At 34.6% G+C, this 24450-nt stretch overlaps 1 protein-coding gene across 1 annotated transcript in view; it reads right to left on the bottom strand.

The window, feature by feature from the left end:
- The window catches only part of LOC306865056 (phosphatidylinositol 3,4,5-trisphosphate-dependent Rac exchanger 2 protein-like), a 137721-nt gene that overhangs the window by 101149 nt on the left and 12122 nt on the right, over positions 1–24450 (bottom strand). Inside the window, exons 2-10 of the mRNA XM_079409408.1 lie at positions 17707–17778; positions 15944–16066; positions 15314–15418; positions 14052–14153; positions 11992–12153; positions 6175–6308; positions 5979–6082; positions 2539–2688; positions 906–1050 (exon numbers count right to left, since the gene is read on the bottom strand). Of these exons, the coding sequence (XP_079265534.1) occupies positions 906–1050; positions 2539–2688; positions 5979–6082; positions 6175–6308; positions 11992–12153; positions 14052–14153; positions 15314–15418; positions 15944–16066; positions 17707–17778 (1097 nt within the window). The remainder of the gene's footprint in view (positions 1–905; positions 1051–2538; positions 2689–5978; positions 6083–6174; positions 6309–11991; positions 12154–14051; positions 14154–15313; positions 15419–15943; positions 16067–17706; positions 17779–24450) is intronic.

Below are 24450 nucleotides of genomic sequence, written 5' to 3'. Positions count from 1 at the left end.
AAATAGAAAATGTTATTTTAAATTGTAATATGTCAGCTGTAATATTGTGATAATATCATTGTTTTCTGTGGCAACAGAACCTTTACACTTCTGTTTATTAAATAATAAGACTAAATTGACTAGAAACTGTGTGAAACAATAGTTGACTTAAATAAAACAACCCAGCATGCTGGGTAAAAGCATTTAACCCAACCAGCTGGGTCAAAATAAGCCAGCATGTGTTCTGTCCAATATTTGCCCAGTGCTGGGTTGCCACATAACCCAAGTTGGGTTGTTTTTAACCCAGCATTTTTATTTTTTTTTTGAGTGTATGCTAGTTACCTCTGTGGTGTTTTTGAACACAGTTTAAAAACAAACTGGGTGGTGCAGGGAACTCTGGGTACCATTTAAAACAGTCCAGATTTACACTGCTAAATAAAAAGCAGATATAAAAACATTCAACCAGTGCTGTTAGAAGAAGATACACAAACAAAAAAGGACCTAGAAGCTATTTCTTTAACACAAGTCAAATTCCTCAAGGAAAAGGAAAGAACAAATAAAAGACAGATGGACTCTACAGAAAAGGAATGATTTAAAAGCATAGAAATGGACGGGTAATAAAAACGATCCTGAATTAGTGTTTGAGATCTATTCATCATGTACAGTAGCCTGAGATCTGTTCACACCGAATGCTGTCCATCTCTAACTCCATTCTACTGCACTGCTCTGTTATTTATGATGTTCATGAAATGTTATGTACTTCGTTCACTACAGTCACTTCTACAGTTACACACTCTCATTCTCAGTGTGTCACTCGCACTCTCATGATACTACAGGTCGTGACCTCTAGCGTAATCTCTCCTGGAGTCTATCACAGCCATTATCAGCACAGACAGAGCACAGAGAGATGGCTCTCGCTGACCTACCTTCCGAGGAAGCACTTGGGGAAGGTGGTGAGTTTGCGCTTGCGGTCCTTAATGAGGTGGCCCTGTTTACTCATGAGGTTATAAAGCTTCTCCCCTTTCTCAGATATCATCACCCAGGTGTCCTGTTCCATGCCCAGTCTCAATGCTGGAGAATCAAATAAAAGAGATTGCACTGCCTGAACCCAGAATTACACAGATTGTAAGTGTGTATGTGCTGTATATTTAGCACAGTGTATGTAGGTGTATATACTGTGTATATTTTAGTTTATGTTAACTAATGTAGTTAAATAATTAACAAATGGAACCTTATTGTAAATGTTACCATTTATATTTATAAATGTACACACACACACACACATACATATATATATATATATATATATATATATATATATATATATATATATATATATATATATATATATATATATATATATATATATATATATATATGAATTCATTAATATATATATAAAGTTTATATTTATTGTATATGCTTTTATAATATACAAATATTTGCAATAATCATATATATATATATATCTATATATATATATATATATATATATATATATATATGTATATATTTACATAAATGATTAATCGTGATTAATCGCATCCAAAATAAAGGTTTATGTTTACATAGTATATATGTGTGTACTGTGTATATTTATTATGTATATATAAATACAAACACATGCATATATATATACATATATATATATATCAGAAAAATATGTTATGTTTATATATTAAATATACTTATGTATAATATAAAATAATATAAAATACAATAATATAAATATATAAATGTATATGCATGTAAATATTTCCAAAATATATACTGTATGTGTGTGTATTTATATATATATATATTATTTTGGATGCAATTAATCGTGATTAATCATTTGACAGCACTCATATTTATACATACATTATAATACATATACATTATAATGTTTAATAAATAAATTTAATAGAGGTATCAGCATCAGTATTGGCGATACTGACCTTAAAATGACTTTGTAAATAGATGCTACTATATTGCCATTATATAAAGATATATATTATTTAATATATATTTTCTTTATATTGATTCTGCATTAATTTCGGGATTCAGCATGTCAATATATTTATTGTTACAAATTTTAATTTGTTTATATATTTAGTTTGTTTTAGATGTTTATATAATATAATAAAACAATATAATATAAACATACATTATAATAATGCTATTTGATAATAATTAACAACAAATTACAATTACAATTACTTGTAATACTGTACAGCAAAATCTGACCACTGAATCAAATTAAGAAATTTGAAAAAGATGCTATTATATAGATATTATTTAATATATTTTTTCTTTATATTGAATCTACATTAATTTTAGGATTCACATTATTTTTACTACAACCACTAAATAACAAATATATAATATAATATAATATCAACAACAGAAAACACATAATAATAATAACAATAATATTTAATAATATTAACAACAAAAAATTTACAATTACATTGTAAAACCATACAGCGAAATCTGACCCTTAAATTTCAAATTAATAACTTAATGAGCCGTATTGTAATTATTATTTTTTTCAGCAGGTATTATTACATCACTACTCACTTTTTCGTCTTTCTCTCTCTTTTAAAATGGCCTCCAGCCACTCCTGCTTCTCCTCCGGTGTCTTCGCCATGCAGACGAACCACTTGTTCTTCGCTGTGTTGTGGATCTTCCAGCCGTTGTTCACGATGTTCCCGCTGCTATGGTAATCCGCTGAGGAAAAACACCGACAAGTAATCAATGTCTGCCTGTCAGAGACGCCTTTTATAGCCATCCCAGGCCACTTCCTTGGATTTTCCAAAACATATTTTCTTTTGTCTGTGTGGCCCGTTTGTCTACATGTGGCACAAGCAGCAATGTTCTCCGTTTCGCATTCTTGCCTTCCCTCCACATTTGTATGCCAGGCTATCTATCAAAGCGGCCCAGATGACAAAATGGATGTTCTTGACCATAAACAAAGCAGTGTGAACAGCCCAAGAGAACAGTAAAGTTTAGAGCAAGAATGAAACATGAAACATTCCCACATGAAACAAACAAAACAGCCCATGAATGAAATGGATCACAAGCAGACGATGAATCGATTGCTCTAATTACAAGGCCGTGAAGAATCGACATGCTATTTGAACAGTCCTGAAGAACAGGCAGGAATTAAAACCCATCTTGAAGCACTGATTGCATCAATGTCTCAGAGGAATAAAATCCTTATGCACTTTTTTGCAACTTTCAAACAATACCGTGTCTGGTGGTTTCTTAATCGTTTTCATGCATTGTTTTGGGATAAGTACTTCGCTACATTGTACAGCTCTGTGCTTTGCAAGAAAATTGAGTTGTCATAAGGGTCAATTTTTTATAAAATCTGAATAAATAAGATTTCCATTGATGTATGGTTTGTTAGGATAGGACAATATTTGGCCGAAATACAACTATTTGAAAATCTGGAATCTGAGGGTGCAAAATACTGAGAAAATCACCTTTAAAGTTGTCCAAATGAAGTTCTTAGCAATGCATATTACTAATCAAAAATTTAGTTTTGATATATTTATGACAGAAATTTTACAAAATATCTTCATGGAACATGATCTTTACTTAATATCCTAATGATTTTTGGCAAAAAAGAAAAATCGATAATTTTGACCCATACAATTTATTATTGGCTATTGCTACAAATATACCCGTGCTACACATGACTGGTTTTGTGGTCCAGGGTCACATATATTTTTATCTAAATTCTTCAATTTTATGCATGATGATTAAAGTGGTCTGACCTGTAATGCCCAAAATATCTGCAATTATATAAGTAGCAATGCATGGTAATATCATGTGAATACATTCACAAATGAATACTATTATTAATAATAATAATTTATTATTGTTTAATTATTTTATATATTACAATGCTATTGGTGTATAAATAAATATAACAAATTAATATAAAATAAATCATTAATCAATATATATATATATATACATATATATATATATATATATATATATATATACATATAGTATTTATTATTATTATTATTATTATTTAAAAATTGTTGTTTTGAATGTTATGTGATTATTATTTAATTCTGTCGAAAGTTCTGCAGTTTTTCACATGATTAAAGTGGACCTGTAATTCCAAAAAATAATTAGCAATTATGTGCAATTACAAATGTGCAAATGTGCAATAACATAAAGTGAAACAATGCACGTTACCATCATTTTAATACATCCACATGTAGTTCATGAGTTCATTTGAAACGCTCACATAACACACTGCTGTTTCAAAAAGGTAGACTACATTTGCTTAAAACTCCCTTATTTGGATAATGATTATGCAATAATCGTGACAGCCCTACAAGCAAGATCTGCCAGAGTATAACTCTGAAAACCATATACGAACAAACACCTCAGCAAAAAAACAAATAAGGTGATATGTATTCATCAGTTTCTTTTCTCATGCATTAGAAATGGGTCGTTCGTTCGCACCATAATCAGTCAATCTGGGCGCCTGTGTTTCCTTCCCCCATGAACGGCCTGTGTGTTGCAATGATTACGCCTCTCAATTCAGCACAGAAATTGGATAAATTACAGGCATCCATCTGTACGACCGCTGGTGGGGATAACGCCGCCACAGGCAGCATCTTCCTTTAATTCAACCGAATCAATTTCCAAATGGCTCTTAACTTTCATACAAAGGCCCATCAGTTTTAAAACCGCTTCATTAGCCCTTGCAGTTTTTTAATTCATTATAATTGAAAGCTACAAGCTTTTACCTGAACATTCTTTCTTTCATTTAAACAATTGAAATGCAAATCAAAGAGAAACTCTCCATCTCTGACTACATCCGCACACAGGATGTCTCCATCAACGGCTTTCATTACACGCAAATAATAGTCTATGTCTGGATTTTACACGGAGACTTTGGGGAGAATGGGAAATCACCCACAAGCAAATTCGGTGGTGTTGGCTTTGTTTAGATTCCATCGACTGAAACCCATCCATCTCCAGAGGAGCCAGATATTAGGTCCGCCAGGGAGCAAATGATTGCTTCTACAAATATAACTGATAATCAGGGCCTCTCCATCGCCAAAACACACTCCACTCAAGAGTTCATCCAGTCCAAGCACTTGTCATCCTGCCCAGAAAATGGCATTTTTCTAACCTTTAGCTGTTAAAGCAGTTAAACGCTTACCACACATTGCTTTGAAACTATAAAGCGCTACAGCGTTTATTATAGTTTCCCCCTGAGGGTGCAAAGATTATTCAGTTATTTTTAAACTAATGGATGGATTTCCATAAAAAAACAATTATATTTGCTGTCACATGACTTATGTGAACTACTTTTATGGTGGAATTTTGTCACTTTTAGCGCTTAATAGCCCAAGTAACCAATTACTTTCATTATACAGAAAAGACATTTGGATAAAATCCTTCTTTTGTGTTTCACAGAAAAAATAGTCATATGGATCTGGGGTATTAGAAGTAACTAAAAGTAAAACAAAAAAAAAAGTTACTTATCTTTAAATAAAAGTTACAAATAAAATATTAAATAAATTAAATAAAATATAAACAAAATGGAAACTTCTTTAATTTAATTTACAACAGTTATCATTCCCATTTTGTCTAACTAATGTACTAAAATCACTAAAAACTAAAACAAAAAGTTAATATATGTGTGTGTGTGTGTGTGTGTGTGTGTGTGTGTGTGTGTGTGCGTGTGGAGATTAATTAATTAATTTTATCTATTTAGAATAGAATAGAATAGAATATAATAGAATAGAATAGAATAGAATAGAATAGAATAGAATAGAATAGAATGCACATCATTTTCATTGTACTAAAATAACTAAAACTAAAACTAAAACGGGACAAAAAAAACTTAATAAAATGGTAAAAACACAACTCTAACTATACAATTAAAATTCAATTAAAAACAAATTCTAATAGTATCTCAATTATACTAACATAACACTGATATGGATTTGTAATGACATGAGGGTGAGTAAACAACACACCTGTTCCATCATCCACATTCTCCACCTCCATGACCTCTGTGTTGATGCGGCCTCGGAACAGATAACGAGGACCCTCAGTGGCAGCCTTACTGTTTTTCAAACGCCTATAACAGAACCATTACTCTGAGCTTCTCTGTTCTCTCATTAAAAACCAACACAGCTGGCAGCTGAAAGGTTTGACAGGTTGAATGCTCACCTGTTCTTCTTCTTACAGTACACCAGCAAGTTGTCAAAGAGGAAGAAGATGCGTTCCTGGATGTTCCCCACAGAGATCTTCAGCAGAACTCCCTGCATGAGCATCTCCGTACAGCTGTCTGTGATGTTGGAGCCCTGAGTAAAGAAAATAGAGCAAAAAAAAATGTTATGTGCCAGAAATAAAATTCCCATTTTATTTAAATGTTTTCTTTATCAAAAGAAACTAAACTAAACTAATAAAATAAAAATAAAAATAAAAATAAAATAAAATAAAATAAAATAAAAAAATAAAAAAATAAAATAATAAAATAAAATAAAAAAATAAAATTAAATTAAATTAAATTAAATTAAATTAAATTAAATTAAATTAAATTAAATTAAATTAAATTAAATTAATATCAGTCCAGTTGTCTGTGATGTTACCGTTTTTGTTAATATTTTGATAATATTCTTAAAATTTTGAATTAGATTTTATTGGTATATTTTCTATTTTCACTTTAATGTCAGTTTAAGTTTTAGTAATTTAGTTGTGTTTTTGTCATTTTTTATTGGTTTTTATTTTTTAATATGTCCATATAGTTTTACTATTTTTTACTTATTAGTTTTAGTTCATTTAGTTTGAGTTATTTTAGTACTTCAAGTTAAACAAAACAAAAATTTGAATGTTGCCTTGGAAACTGGCTAAAATGTAAAAAAAAAAAAAAAAGGTTACTTTTAATATTAAAATTTACAGTTAATATTAATTTTAAGTAACAAAACATTTTATATAGTTTTAGTTTTAGTTAACAATAATTTATATGTGTTTCTATGTGTATTCTATGTGTTTTTCTTAAATCAAATCAAATAAAAAATGATTAATTTCAGTTCAGTTCTGTGATGATGGAGCCTTGAGTAAGGACAATAGAGAAGATATTTCCAGAACAATCACAAGTAATTTCTAAAAACGTTCTTCTGTGTCATACAGCTGTTATATAAAGTGTTATAATTTCTCCCATTCATTTGTTTCTGCAAGTGGTCCATCCCTTATACTGCTCTGTCCCACACTTTGTCTTGTTTCCCAGTGTGCTCTTGGTCAGCAGAGTCTCATGAACACTGCTTCATAAGAACTGCTGTGAAGGACACACAGCTACGCAGGAGGTCAACAACAATGAGCAACCAGCCGCTTCTGGACACTACTGTGGAAAAACCACTCTCTCTTATCCCATCTCCACCCACAGCCAGTGAGAACAGACAACTTCTTCCTCTTCCCCCAAATCCAGAGCACATATTAATGCAGTTATGTACTTCACATTTAATAGGAGCTGAAGTTCATGATTACGAAGCAAATCTAGGATTCTTTGTGCGTGTGCATCCCGTCAAAGACCTTGTTTCCTGGATACGAAGTAACAGGAAAGCAAAAGGTCAGAAATGAAGTACAGAAGCTTAAAACAGATTTGGAAACTGCTTCCAAAAGGTCACAGTGTACTTCATAATTGTGGTTTTGGAATGGTCACTGCAATCTGAACAGTGTGCACGACTAAATGGTGCACTGAAATTTCCCCATAATATGCATTGCTGCCCTCTGAGAAACTTAAAGTGACAGCTCTGGCCACACAGACCAAATGTATATAATTTCTCGCCTACCAGAAGGGTGTGACGGCTCAGATATGTGTTACAGACAGAAACAATCTCGCAGCAAAATTGTAGATCTTAAAAGAAAATTCAGTCAACATCATTTTCGAAACCCATGTCTGTCTGTCATAAAACATTCCACTATATTTCCCTCGTAAAATCCGACCGCCTGTTTTTCATTCTGCGGTATGTTTTTACAATGGTTGATGTGGACAGAGAAACCTGGCTAGGATCATTTCAACATGCACCCTGAATGCTGAAACAACATGGCCTTTGTTTTGCTAAATTTCTTTTTAAAACACCTCAGGACACGTGTAAGGCTGCTTGGATCAAATGCAAAAGTCCACTTATTCGTTTAAAAATAGTTGCGATCATTGCTGTTTAATCTCTAAACGTGGGAGACTTGAACTTATTAGGACTGCTTACAAATTAATTTACTTGCATTTTTGAATACTATATGGCTCAGTGACTCATGAAGCAGATGAGTAAACAGATTCAAAAGGATGTAGGCATAAACACAGTCCTCTGCAAAATATGGTTAAAAATAGATCGAACGCCTGCTGTGAAGTGTTCATTCTGAGATTAGACAATGTTGAGGCTAAATCTGAGTGAAACAGGAAGTTGGACATGAGACAGTTAAACTCAGCACTCAGCAGAGAGACTTTCGTGGTTAACACATTGGCTACAACTATTAACTCAGTCTAGTGCCACCATGCCAAAGTGACTCACACCTACCACAGCGTCCTATCAACAACACCCACACTCACAAAACCCAGACTTTTGGACTCTGTTGAAGTCATCAATAAATAAACAAATAAATAAAAATGCAGTTCCATTATTTACTCTATCTACATAATTTTCTTTCTTCTGTGGAACATAAAACTAGCCATACAATGAAAGTGAATGGTGACCAGGGTCTGTTATACTCCAAGACAAAGAAAACACCCAAAAAGCATTGAAAACGTAGTCCATTCGATTCGTACATCCCAAATGTTCTGACGTCATATGCTAGGCTTTTGTGAGAAAAATACTCAGTTACACATCTGTGCTTCCAAACATTAACAGTTTTCATGTGATACATTTGAATATGTGCATATGCAAATGAGACTAATCCAAAGTTCTGTCATGAAACTGTAGATGGCGCAGTCTGATAGGTTCTAACTCAATCTGACCCGTGATTATTCACATGGTGTCATGATTATTCACATGGTGCAGCTGATTTTTTGTTGGTTTGTTTTTTGTTTTTTTTTCACATCAGCAGCCAATGAGCTGCTGCTCACCATTCAAATACTCGGCTAGTGCTTGCTTTAGCAGTTGCAGCGCGTTTCAGAAACCCTCCACCTCCCCAGCTCCACCTGTATAGAATATGCTACAGGGTGATTTCATATATGTTGTATATGGGGGTTATTTCATATGTTATATGTTCAGCAGCAGTGTTTTTTACATGCTCAAAGCAGCAAGTGCTCTACCACAGCATCAGCAGCGTATCAGATCTATTCCGCAAGGCCATACACATTAACATTGTCATGTACATTACCATGTTAAACTCTCCGAGAGTTGTTATGACAGAAAATTCTAAAGCTTGGGGTCTAAAGATTATTTGAAAGAAGTCTCTTATGTTCACAAAGCTGCATTTATTTCATAAAAATACAGTAAAAGCTGTAATATTGTGAAATATTATTACAATTTAAAATAATATTTTTATTTAAATATATTTTTAAAATGTAATTTATTCCTTGTCATGTCAAAGATGAATTTTCAGCAGAGATTATTCCAGTCTTCGGTGTCACATGATCCTTCAGAAAAAAAAAATCTAATATGCTGATTTGACCCTAAAGAAACATTACATCTTTTTATTAATGTTGTGGTAATTAACATTTTTGTGGGACTGGTAATACATTTTTTGAGGATTCTTTGATTAGAGAGTTTAAAAGACCAACATTTACTTTGAAACAGAAAACTTTTGTAACAATGTAAAGGTCTTTACTTTAATTTTAATTAAATTTCATGCATCCTTGCTGAATAAAAATATTAAAGAGATAGCTGGTTACCCATATTCTTCAGAATATCTTCTTTTATGTTCAACAGAAGAAAGAAACTCATATAGGTTTGGCACAACTTGCGGGGGAATAAATTATGACAGAATTTTCATTTTTAGGTGAACTACCACTTTAATTTCTATCAGAATAAATCAGACCCCAAACCTTTGAATGGTAGTAAATATATATTTTTTTACATTTATGCATTTAGCAGACGCTTTTATCCAAAGCGACTTACATTGCATTCAAGTTACAGTTTTTTACATTTTATCAGCTCTTGCTTTCCCTGGGAATCGAACCCATGACCTTGGCGTTGCTAGCGCCATGCTCTACTATTTGAGCTACAGGAAAGCTCAATATAAAAATATATATATATATATTAATAAAATAAATGATTATCATAAACATTTTGCTAAGCTCTCCTTTATCCTTTATTAAACTACTGTAGCCACTCCGTTGTCTAAACTAATTAATGTCCTTGTCGACTTTTACATCCTAATGAGTTTGAGTTCACCATATCTGAATCTTTTATTTCACCTCTTTCTATCTTTCCCCAAAGCCACTGAGCACCCTGCTCACATAAAACCTCACTGGATGGGTCCGTTACATAAACCCCAAGCACAAAACCCACACTGCCCACACAATCACCGCCATTGTTACCCTTGGCCTGCAGCCCCATGCCCAGTCACACGTTATTAAGAGGGAAGTCTGGAGGATAAATGAGTTTCGAACTGCAATCGACGGTACCTGCTGGTTACTTGATGGGATGGGGGCAGAACACATCTGCTTGTTAGATACAGATTGTGGTTAGTTTATAGAGCACTTGTGAAAGTATTTCTGCTCTAATCAGCCATCTGAATATGAATAAAGGCTGAGTTAATCTCGTGATATGGTCAAGCGGCCATTACCGTACAAAGTGGGTCTAATTAAATGCATTGATGCAAACAGCAGACAGTGCTGGCATAGTCTAAAGAGCACTCAGCTGAGCTGGAGGGTGGAGGGAGAGGTTGTACGGAGGCTGAAAGTATGGACGAACAAAAGCATCAAGTTCAATTAGGGCTTAAGATTTTAGGGTTTCAATAGTTTACATTAAAGACACTGGTAAAATTAAGCATGGAGTTTTGAGGGTTGGTGATGGTGCCTCTTATCTTCTGATGTCAAACTCAGGTGAAGTAGATTAGTCAATTTGATTGTTTTTTTAATACTTTTTATTTAGTAAGTGAAGACAAAGACATTTAAATTGTTACAAAAAAAATTATATTTTAAATAAACGCTGTTCTGTCAACCCTTAGAGACTTAGAGTGTTTAGCATGGTAATGTACATGCTAATGTTAATGTATTTGGTCTTTGCAGAATAGATCTTCTACGCTGCAGCTGCCAGACTTCCTACTGCCAATACATCCACAGACATGCAGCTGTGGGCATGTAAGACATACTGCTGCTGCACATAAAACATGAAATGAACCCCTCATATATAACATATATGGAATCACCCTGCAGATCTATACAGGTGGAGCTGGGGAAGGTGGAGGTTTCTGAAGTGTGCTGCAACTGTTACAGCAAGCACTAGCCAAGTATTTGTATGTATAGCAGCAGCTCATTGGCTGCTGATACAAAAATAACCACTCAGCTGTTCCAAGTGAGCCTGTATTATCATGACAGAGTTTCATAAACGTTTTGAACTGTCTATTCATCAAAGAATCCTGAAAAACATTCTATGGGATTTTTGCACATTTAAGCGTCAGTCAAGAGAAATCATAAGTCTGATTTCTTAGAAAAGTAAAAGCACATCTTCTCAACAAGCCACATGATTTAACGATGTTGAAAACAGTTGTGAAGCTTGATATTTTTGTGGAAACCATGGTATATTTTTTATGATTATTTGATGAATATAAAGTTCAAAAGAATAGTGTTTATTTAAAATAGACATTATTGTAAGTCTTTGCTGTCAATTTAATGCATTATTGCTGAATAAAGGTATTAAAATCATGAAGGTCTTTCTTTCCCATAACTCAAACTTTGCAGGATAAGTTCCAGTACACACCAAACCCTAATAGATAAGGGTTAAGGGTATGTTCAAATCACTAAGTTTGCCGTAGGAAGTACCAGTAATAGTTCAGAAACAACAGAGTTCAAATGGAGATTCCTATCATGACGTATGTGTTTACCTCCCAGCCCTCAATATGAGACTGCCACTCTTCCAGCACCTCCAGCTTCTTCATCTGCCTTTTGGCCTCATTAATACTAGAGCAAACGGCTTTCATCACCTGCAGCGACTCCTGCACCATCAAGTAGTCGTTGTGTTTCTTTGGGGTTCTTTTCAGCAGCTCCTAAACAGAGAATAAAAAACATCAAGTGTTACATGCAAAGAAAGTGGTGTAATTACAAGAAAACATGATCATATCATGAACATGTACAAAGTGAACTCAACTTTGAAACAAAGCTTGACATTGACTGATGGAATTACCAAATGTTTTTTGAGGAATTATAGCTAAAACTGTGTTTGTGGTATGTTCAATGGTCTTGCTACTGCAAGATGGGGTGTGTTGAGAAAGATGCTAATCTCTAAACCAAGTCTAAACACAAGTGTTCTGCCTCATCAGTTTAATTCTGCCGCTCACATTTACATGTCTGAGCAACCACAGATGCCTATCGCTGGTATTTAGCGAGAGGGGCCGCGGTGGCTCCAATTGTGAGAAGCTTAGTGAATACGCCAGAAATGATGGTCTTATTACACGAACCAGCGCTTGTGGGTGTAAATGGCTTAAATATCAATGTTTTGGGGTCAAGAACAGCCACAAAACATTAGCAGTGGGCCTGGCAATAGATGAAACTCAGAGTGTAAATAATGGCTTGTAAAATTGTTGCTGATTTTCCATGTAAATGTACAGTATAATTTGTAACACTCTGAACTTCCAAAAACATGTGGAGTTTAGTGTTTTACTGATTTGTATTTGAGCTGTGAGGGTGACAACAGGCAAAGCTGGAAAATGTGGCCCAAATATATATACAGTGAAGATCAAAATTAAAGAACAACCTAGAATTTCCTAAATTTCGAGGTCACTGCTTAGTCCTATTTGAAGTTATGCTACATGAGTAAAAGCACAGTTTTTAAGCATATTTCATGAGTTAAATATATTCTGAAACACAGTATAAAAACTTAAATGAGAACTTTGAAAAAGAACATGGATCAAAATTAGAAAATAATTTAAGATACCTCCCAGTTATTAGTGTTAATCTGGCACCTGGTGCTAATTTCCTCAATTATCTGACAGCCCTACTTTCCAGTTTTCACTGACTTTGCAAGATGGTGAGGTATTCTGTAGTGAATCCTCCGACAGCAGGTTGTCCAGATGAAGGAAAACAGCAGCCATAGCAAGAGAAGTTGGTTGTTCCAAATCTGTGATTTCTAGAATATTGTGTCTTTACAATATCAATTGTGAATGCAGGGTGAATGCAAATGTTTATCAGAACCTCCTTCAGCAACATCTTCCCTACAAGCATCTCCCAGTTTTCATGCAAGACAATGCCCCTGTCACACAGCAAAACAGGTAAAGCACTTCCTTCAAGCTAAAAACATTGAAATAATCAGAGTCCTGATCTAAACCCGATTCAAAATCTCTGGAAAATCCTTGGTGACATAGTTATGGCTAAGAAACCACTACAGTCACCGAACTGTGGAAGAAGAGTGGACCAAGACCAAACCAGTCCTGTGACCGCAGATGTGTTGAAGTCATTTAAAGCAATGGCCTCTACACTTCTTAACCTTCAGATACGTTAGGTGAAATCTTTCTTCATGCTACAATCATTGCTGTATTCTAATTTTGATCACTGCCCCCCCCCCCCACAAAATAATGATGAGGATTACATTATTTATTTATTATTTAAGATGTTAATAGGTAATATGTTTAATGATGAAATATTATATTTAAAATGTTAAAACATATAAAAAATATTTTATATAATACCAATATTTAAAAAATAATTTTAATAATAATTTCAAATAATATATATATATATATACACACACACATATATATATATATATATATATATATACACACACACACACATATATATATATATATATATATATATAATTTATTAATAAATAATTTTATTACTAATTATTTCCAGTAATTATCACTCATGCAAAATGATGAGGTCATGTTACAGTGTAGTTTGAATTGTCTATAGTTGATATAGTTATATCTTGTACTGTACTCACTCTCAGGAGTAATGGATATTTACAGATCCTCTGGATGGGTGAAACCAAGTATCCCTCCAAAGGAACCTCTGTGTTCTTCCTGCCGCCCAGCAGCATGCAGTTCTTAAGAGATAAACAAGCAAAAGAAGTCAGAAAATAATTATTCAAGAAAAAGCATGTTTACATTAATGCACTTGCAAGAGACATCTACAGATCAATTTGTTCCACTGGAATAAATGTTAAAATATACATGCTTTTAGTAAATCCACAACATAAAGTCTCAAAAATGTGAGTGAGCAGCTTTCAATTTGAATGTATGCATTTTAGTGTTATAGAAGGGTCAGTGTTTGCTTGCATTACATTACAAAGACAGAGCGTTGAAGGACACTCCTGTCAGCTCAGCCAGAGGAAATGAATTCGTGTCAGACTCTCCAAGGAGCTCCCATGTATCGCAGGAGGTCATAAGATATAGTATTACAAACGCACACCACCGGGCCCTCAGTGTTAGACCTGACCTTGACCCGGTCCTGCCCATTAACAATGCCCATTAATGAGCTCTCCGTCCAGGGACAGGAATAGGAAATGTGTCCAACAAAACATCTTTATTCATGTATTTTAATACAAATAAAATTAAATTAAATTAAATTAAAAGTAATATTAATTTTAAAATATTAGTGCTGGTGCCTGCATTGAAATTGCTGAATAAAGTCATTATTTTTGTTTTCTTTGCACACAAAAAGTATTCTCGTAGCTTCATAACATTACAGTTAAACCACTGATGTTACATGGACTATTTAAACAATGTCCTTACTACCTTTCTCTGCTTTGAATGTGGTAGTTCCCTTGCAGGTCAGAAAGCTCTCAGATTTCATCAAAAATATCTCAATTTGTGTTCCGAATGGTGCAACATTTAGAGTAAGAATAGCAGCCATGTATAACAACTTTTTGTTGTTATAAAATTTTGTTGTACAAATTTTGTTTATCAAAATATTGTTTATAAAAAATGATTTTAAAAATGTTAATGAAAAAAGCAAAAAAAAAAAAAATGGCACCGGCAGATAATGTGCTGCTCATGTGTAAAAACACAGTAACACGCTTCACTCAGAAACATGCAGAACATATTTAATTAAATCACAGCCTTTGCGATTTGATAATAACAATAAACCATATCGCAATTTTGTTTTTATTTGGATTACTGGTGCAAAAATGACTGTTTTACATAGTACACATGAATATTGCAAATTCACAAAAAATTACATACAGTCCAGCAACAATTGTCTTACCAGCAGAAGCGTGCGTACTGTCCTGATCTTATTGAGCTCCAGCAGAAGCCTCTGGGCTTTCTCATGATTCCCACAGTACTCGTCGTAAATCTGAAACCTTCCCCTCTGAGCCACAAAAACACACAAAGACACAGCCAGTCACATACAGGAGGTCAGCTCTTTTGAAGCTGCATATGACTAACTATTTCTGAGATTTCACTCCTCATGCCCTTCAGCGTCTCTGAGGTTTTACCCAGAGGCAGAAGGAAGATTGCCAGATTGAATGCAAGCACAACAAATTAGTGCCTTCATCCCCAAACCACAACACAGCATTGTCATTCAAAGCACCCCTGCAGTGTTCTACCCTCACAAATATAAAATTGAAATTTATATTTAATACAAATATTGCATTTTTTTGTACCGTGTGTATTGCATCCAGCTAAAAAAAACCCACCTCAAGCTATTTACATTCCCAGCCTCAACTGTTGACAGATTTTGGAGGGGTTTTGGGCACTTTTCAGCCTGTCAGGCTTGGAGTCCAGCTTAAACCAGCTAAAACCAGCTTAAACCGAGAAGGTTTTATTTCAGCAGGGATGTGGGATGTGTGTGTAATACACTGAGAATAAGAGAGAGTGGCAGACAGAGACTTACAAAGTGCAGGAAGCAGCGACCCACTTCATGATACGGGTTGGGGTCGGGCTGCAGAAGCTCTTCAACCATGGACAGGAAGTCCCTGTGCACAGACAGGATCTCTTCCAGGTTAGAAAACAGCACCTGTGGGGCAAAAGCATGGAAAGACTGACTTATTGACAGAGCAACATTGTCTGGATCTGGAAAACCAACAATGCGCTGCAAAAACTGAGGAGGAAAAGGACTAAAAATGTCTGTGGCTGTAATAGTCCATGCAACTCTCCTTAAAATATATTAATATTTTTGGATTAGACAGAAAATATCAAACTAATATCTAATATTAGTATCTAATAATATAATAAATATAGCACACAAAAAAACTGGTACGTGTCAGGGTATTAAACAATAGAAATATAGTTAAAACTATATTTTTATGCCTAATACAATCACATTCAGACATTTTAAATGCCTCTTAAGTGTCCCAAAACCTTTTGGGACCACTCTATATAAAGATAAGCCAGCTGTGTGCTATATAATTCAGATATTCAATAACTCTGACCTCTGAATGACCTTTGCAGAGAGAGAATCCCGCACAAATGTCCTCAAACACTAATGTTCAGACATGCTCTAAAACATGCAAACAGCAATCTGAGCTTGTTTACATGACTAAGTGTTCAAGCACACAACATTCTGTCCCACTGAGAATGCATTGAGTTTACTGTCACGCACCGCTAACCATGCTGAATATTTATTGTTTACAACCATTTGGTTCACCCATGCACCTACCCTTAATGAAATAGTTCACATTTTGCAAATCATATATATGCTAATTTTGACAATTTGCTCTCTCTCATGTCTGGCACGTCATAATTCATCACAAGATATAAAGGAACTTGATGCTTGATGTTACTGTTGTCAAATTTGTGCAACGTTGCTGAGTGAGAACTCATATAACAACCTAAATTATGGTCTGTTCCTCACACAAATCTATTGTATGACATTAAAAGACTTACAATATAGTGCACAAGTCTTATGCAGTGTTATTTTAGAATTATTTATATAATATTAGAATTTTTAATATGTTAAAAGCTAATTTATGTTCATAATTCTTATTCAGAATTCTTAATTCTTTCCAATGTTTTTTTTTTTTCTTTCAGTTTTAGTAATTTAAGTACTTAAACTTTCAGTGACATTGGAAAACAATGGTTAAATATTTACGTCTAAACCATTTTCACTCAGGAATTTACTCCAAAAATAAAAAAATAAACATAAAGGAAGAAAATGCCCTCTTGTTTCCTTTGTTATCCATAAGAAACATACTGAATTTAACAACACTTTCCAATAGAGACTGAAATAGTATTTATTTAGAAAATGTACTCTGATAATATATTTATCAGATATACAGATATTATATTTTGTAATTTTAAAAAACATGTTACTAAGGCAACATTTCTAAGTTTCAAGTTTAAATTCTAATCTCATGTTTATTTTATTTTAGCTTTATTTGAATTACTGAAAACTATGTTTAATAATAACAACAATACTGGTCTTATGGACCATATTTGTGATGCTTCATGGTGCTTTTTGTCATTTTTTTAAGCTCATTTGCTTTCATTGTATGGAAAATACATCTTCTTTTGAGTTTCTTGGAAGAAATAAGAAGAAAAATGTTAGCTGGAACAACATTAGGGTGTTTAAATGAATATAATGAACTATTCCTTTAACAAATATAATTTTTTAGGCTTAAATGCACCCCTAAAACCAATAGTGTGTCCAAAACTCACCTTGACAGTTTCCTCTGTGATATTCTTATCAATTTTAGACACAGCATACTGATTGAGGCGATGAAGAAGTACCTGTTGGGGACACAGGAAAGAGGAGAATGTAAATAGTCAGCAAACAGACCGAACTGTCTTCCTCCTGCACACGGTCATCTGTCTGAAAAAGACTGAGTTGAATAACCAATTGCACCAAGTTGGATGACCGACAAAAACTACAGCAAACCGCAGCCAACACTAACGATCCAACATGAAATCCAATTTCACCTCCGGATCACAGACAGCAGGGAATACATAACAAATGCAATTTACAACCTTCCCAAGGAGAAGGAGAAAGATGCCACAATACTGGGGATCTGAAAAAACAGGACTTGAGATAAAAACAACAGGACGGAAGAGTAACTGCATTTGCCAAGAGACCAGACATAATGAATACAGTAAATCTCAAGCACTGAGGTTGATGAATAGCTGTCACTTTGCATGAAGGAATTTGAGTAAACACAAATAAATCCTATCATATGGTAAGATCTCTATTTGGAGCAGAGAATGCTGATGGGGAGAATCATTTCAATTTAAGCTAAACTATTCACATCTTATCTGAATCATAGTGTCACACTTGCTGTTTCTATTATAAAACAGCCTGAGATAATTGGGCTGTCATGTCTGGATTATAAACATCTCAAAGCTAGATAAATAAAAGCGTGGTATCTTAGTTGTGGTTGTACATCTTGTTGATTTGTTAATAAGAGCAAGGCAAAAGCAGTCAGAAGCTCATTCAGAAATGTTTAGTTTGTGAAATATGCATGCTAAATACATGGTACATGTTCAAACAAAGGCTGAAAGAACATCCTGCATCACAAACTCAGTGCTGTTGAACTGCTTAGAGGTTTATGATAATACACTCCACATGCCGATTCAGTTCTCCATGTTTTTAAACACAGTTAAGATTATAATATGGCCAAGCAAACATTGCCAAGATTACAATGATTTTTCTAAAGAATGTGATTAGACTATTTGTGCAACATACATTTACATGGACATCAATAATCTAATTATTTACCTTATTTTAAATAAGACATGATTAAGTTGTTTACATGAGTTGCTTTTAGAATATTCCTTTTTACATGTTCCAGTTTTATATGTTATAGTACATAGAATGATTATTGGCACACACATTTATTTGAAATCTTTTGCATCAATGTAAAAGTCTTTACTGTCACTTGTGATCAATTTAATGCATCCTTGCTGAATAAAGTATTAATTTCTTTATAAATAAATAAATAAAATCCATCATTCTGACCAACATTTAAATGAGAGTATAAATGAAAATGATTACACTTAATTTAATGGGGAAAAAATTTTCTACCTTCTAACTTCTAAACGCTATCTTTTCAACTTATGTTTACTCTGACTGGGAATTAAATTATATATATATATATATATATATATATATATATATATATATATATATATATATATATATATATATATTAATTTCAAACCAAAGACTTCAAATAGATAATTATCAAAATATATATTGTTAAAACTATTGAGATTTAATCACCTAGCACTACATGGTCCATGTCCACCATGTTTTTTTGGACATACACCATAGTACCACTGCAGTATTGTTTTGCCACGGCATAATATAAAACTACACTGCCACAATACTAAAGAGAAAGCAAATCCTTTCCTGTGATTTTTTTTTTTTTTTTTTTTTGGCAGACAGTGACTGAAACATCTAGCTGGTGCTAATGAGTCAACCAAAGTACAATTTACAGTCTTTTTCTTAATCTGTATGACTCTTCATATAGATGAAGAGATTCAAAAAGTGCTATTTCACTGAAAATGATACCTGCAAAACTACAATTTAATGATATTACAGAAAACGAGGCATTTCCTGTTAGCATATCAGTCTTGGCTGTGCTGTAAACAGCTCGTCCACACTGCTGAGTGAGTGGGTCTATAACACTAGGCCAAATAACCAAAGAGAAGCCCTCAACCGGCAAGATAATCACATGCAAACTGAATGTGCTGATTACAAGGCTGAGAAATAACCACTTATATATTTCATCAACTAAAACTGAACAGTTCCAGAACACTCTCCAATTGAAAATCTAAATGAAAGGGTGAATAAGGAAGGAGGCAATGAAACCCGGCTCTTGATTGCAGCTTGGCTGCGCAACTAAAACCTCGGTTCTGATTATGTTTCTGTAGCTGTGCTCCACGGCTACACCGCCTGATTAGCAAGTCTAATGAACATGAATGTGGAGTGTCTGCGAACAGCACCTTGCATTGGCTTGACAGTGCTGCTGGTTTGCGCTAACATGTAATTTCAGTTTACATTTGCATATGGTTTCATGTCATCTGAGCTTTAAAACAGGTCCCACTGCGATGAGGTTCTGCAGCTTTTAACCTTCCACAGCAAATGCTAGTCTCATTAGATAAAAAAAGTGACTGCTTGCAATAGAGATTTAAGAGACAGTTGACTCAAAAATCTCTGGATAACAAAAGAAGATATTTTGAAGACTGTTGGTGACCAAATTGTTGCAGGTCCCATTGACTTCTATAGTCTTTGTTGTCCATACTATGGAAGTCAATAGAACTGAAAACTGTTTGGACACCAACATCCTTCTGTGTTTCACAGAAAAAAAGAAAGCCATACAAGTTTGAACCGACATGAGGGTAAGTAAATAAAGACCGAATTTTCATTTTTGGGTCAACTATTACTTTAAAATTTCCTGTTTTGTCTACAGTCACTGAAAAAAAAACTGATTCCAGTTACCATTGAACATGAGTCTTGGGTCACTAAGGAACTTCAGGGTGGAAAGGTGGATGTAATCCAAGGAGACTGCAGGAAAAAACAGCTTGTCCCTTTCAAGGTACACCTCTCAAGAATTCAGTCCAAAACACTTACTCACAAACTCATGGATGTGAACCACCTGCTGGCCACCATCTCGTCTTCTTCAGCTTGCTGCAGTAAATCCAACCTTTATTAGACAGCCAGATGACCGAATATGAGAGCGCTCTAAACCTGCACCGAGCAATAAAGTCATACTCATACTAATATCTTCACCAGGAGCAGAAAAAGCCAGCAGGGTTTCAGTTAACATCTTAAAGAAAAAATATTTAGACTGAATGCAAATTATAGAGGGATTTGAGGGTGTCTGACCTCCCTAATCTAAAATAGAAATCTTTAGCAACATTATAAATGTCTGTACTGTCACTTTTTATCAATTTAATGTGCCCTTGCTCAATAAAAGTATTAACCTCTTTCCAAAAAATCATGCTGACCCCAAACTTTTGAGCGTTAGTGTACATGTATATATGTATGTATGTGCAATTCTTGCCATTCCCTCTATTTACTGCCTTCAGGAAGCAATAAATGTATAGTGGTATATGTGTGTTTGTATGTGTTTGAATATGTTTACGCATTTGTCCGGCTGAGCAGACATGCTGGCCGCCAAACTCCTACACAGTGGCTTGGGCTCATGCTCTGTTTATGTCTCATGTGTCTACATGCGTGTGTTGAAAATTACATAATGCCAGTCTTCATTGTATAACTTTACAGTCACAGCTCAACTCCATTCAGTGGCCCTGCCTATTTCCTCAGGCCATGGCTCTGTATCACCACTTATAGTTATATAATACTAAATTGCAGTGTCTCATCCAAACCTTGAATGTTATGAGTACGGGAGGAATAGCTGTCAAAAATCAATGACAGGTTTGCACACAAGATTTCTGACACAAATCATTTTCCCTCCTACCACAACTTATGTATGACAGCCGACTGACAGCTGTAGAATATAGTCATGAAGAATAAATGGTATCCTCTTCTGCAACAACACAAGACAAGAAGAGAAATCAAACCCAAGCCCATCCAAAGTGAAAACTACAACTACACTGAATAACAAACGACTAGCGATGCACTGATAGAATTATGACCAATAAATATAATCTGATAATTACTTTCATCTTATTGCCAATAACCAATAAACATAATATATATATATATACAGTGGGGGGGGGGGGGATTATTTGATCCCCTGCTGATTTTGTACGTTTGCCCACTGACAAAGAAATTATCAGTCTATAATTTTAATGGTAGGTTTATTTGAACAGTGAGAGACAGAACAACAACAAAAAATCCAGAAAAACGCATTTCAAAATATTTATAAATTGATTTGCATTTTAATGAGTGAAAGAAGTATTTGATCCCCTATCAATCAGCAAGATTTCTGGCTCCCAGGTGTCTTTTATACAGGTAAGGAGCCGAGATTAGGAGCACACCTGTCCACAGAAGCAATCAATCAAACAGATTCCAAACTCTCCACCATGGCTAAGACCAAAGAGCTGTCCAAGGATGTCAGGGACAAGATTGTAGACCTACACAAGGCTGGAATGGACTCCAAGACCATCGTCTAGCTGCTTGGTGATTATTCACAAATGGATGAAACACAACATAACTGTCAATCTGACTGGGGCTCCATGCAAAATCTCACCTCGTGGAGTTTCAATGAACACACTACGCCGTGAAGAACTGAAATCCTGCAGCTCCCGCAAGGTCCCCCTGCTCAAGAAAGCACATGTACAGGCCCGTCAGGGCCAGGGCATTGAAGCCTGCCAGGGCATTGAAAATGGGTCGTGGATGGGTATTCCAGCATAACAATGACCCAAAACACACGGCCAAAGCAACAAAGGAGTGGCTCAGGAAGAAGCACATTAAGGTCCTGGAGTGACCTAGCCTAGTCCCTCTGTGGAGGGAGCTGAAGGTTTGAGTTGCCAACCGTCAGCCTCGAAACCTTAATGACTTGGAGAGGATCTGCAAAGAGGAGTGGGACAAAATCCCTCCTGTGATGTGTGCAAACCTGGTGTCCAACTACAAGAAACGTCTGACCTCTGTGATTGCCAACAAGGGTTTTGCCACCAAGTACTAAGTCATGTTTTGCGAAGGGGTCAAATACTTCTTTCACTCATTAAAATGCAAATCAATATATAACTTTTTTAAAATGCATTTTTTTGTTGTTATTCTGTCTCTCACTGTTCAAATAAACCTACCATTAAAATTATAGACTGATAATTTCTTTGTCAGCGGGCAAAAGTACAAAATCAGCAAGGGATAAAATCCTTTATATATATATATATATATATATATACAGTATATATAAATTTAACGTGGTGTCATCTTACATTTCATATAGTTGACTGTTGACAAATATAATGCAGGGCAACAACTCCATAAATTCAGTTATGCCCTAAATTTCAAGATATTGGGGCAAAAATGCTCCTGTATGAGCTTTGTCTCATATTTATATCACATGATAATCGATATCACACGAGCAGTGAGAGCAATATCAATAATGAGTGCAAATGTGATTTTATACAACAGTTCAGTAAATAAGAAGTTAATATTGTGTTATATTTTAAACACAACATTGTCTGCTTTTGCTCAGTTTTGCCAACAAAAATATTAAAGCAACAGCAGAATTGTTGTGCGACTGTGAGCAACACAGCGGCGTTTAGTTACTGAAAATCTTCAAAATCTTCCTTTTTTCTCTCTTTGCCTTCATTGCCCTTTTACTAATTCTGAAAATCCTGAGGGGAAAAAAAAAGAGGTAACTAAACCTGTATTACAGGGTCACAGAATGGAAATACTGCATGACATCTGCGGTCAATCACAGGTAACGTATACTTTTCGTGTCAGCTGAAATGCAGACACTCTCCATTCAAAACATAATTTTGTGAATGGCTTCTTTGTTCAGTGATGATCCAGTGATTCTCTGTTTTGTGGTAATTGGGCCAGCCTTTAATTCAGTCTGTGAAAGAAAACATTCAGAGCCTGCAGGATCCACCAAGACTACAGCACAGAATTTAAAGTCTGACTATTTTTTGGAAGAAGAAAAAGGATAAAGATATTCATAATTATTACAAAACATAATTATTACTAAACTTATTCACATTGTTAGTTGTAAAACAAATTGCAACATAGACAAGACAGGTTATCCTATCTCCTTCACTAAGTAAAGGGTTCAAGGGTTAGCTAGTTAGCATGAACTAGTTAACCCTGCTGGTAGAGGATATTTTTAACTATGAATAATAATAATAATTATTATTATATTTTAATTTATTTTTAAAAAGTATATTTATTGACCCTGTACACTTCTTTATATTTGTTCATCATTAAAGGACATTCTCCCGCAGTCATTCATTTTTCTTTTCTTCCAGACTGATGATGAACCAAAGTCTGGGATCAGCCTCCTTCTTCACATACCCACACCAGGGCGTCTGAGGAAATGGCCTGTGCTTTTCTTCCTGTGGAGGAAAAACTCAATTTACCAGGGCCTATTTCTGCACAACATCAACAAAGCCTGCACGCCATGAGGCTTTGTGACAGTATGAGACTTTATACCAAATTCAGAGCAACAAAACACTTTTCATGGAGGATCCAAAGATGAGCATAAAACAAGCCTGTGTTTTATGGTGACTAATAACACCATCAGGATCCACAGACCCCAATGAGAAACATCCACAGGAAACGCTAACTATAAATACATGCCCAGAGAGCTAACATGCTGGTTTGGGACATGCTAAAAACCCATGTGTGCATGGACTTTGTTGTTATTAACAAAGACAAGGCCGTTTTTCATGTTTTTATGTTTTCATCCACAAACGCCCACCTGTCTAGGAGCATGTAACCGCTTTATCGGAGAGTCAGACACCATACGACACCCTGCAGAGGAAATAACTGGT

Source organism: Barbus barbus, assembly GCF_936440315.1.
Source record: "Barbus barbus genome assembly, chromosome: 46".
NCBI lineage: Eukaryota > Metazoa > Chordata > Actinopteri > Cypriniformes > Cyprinidae > Barbus > Barbus barbus.
The sequence above is the reverse complement of the archived record's forward strand: the minus strand, read 5'-3'. Positions and strand labels throughout refer to the sequence as shown.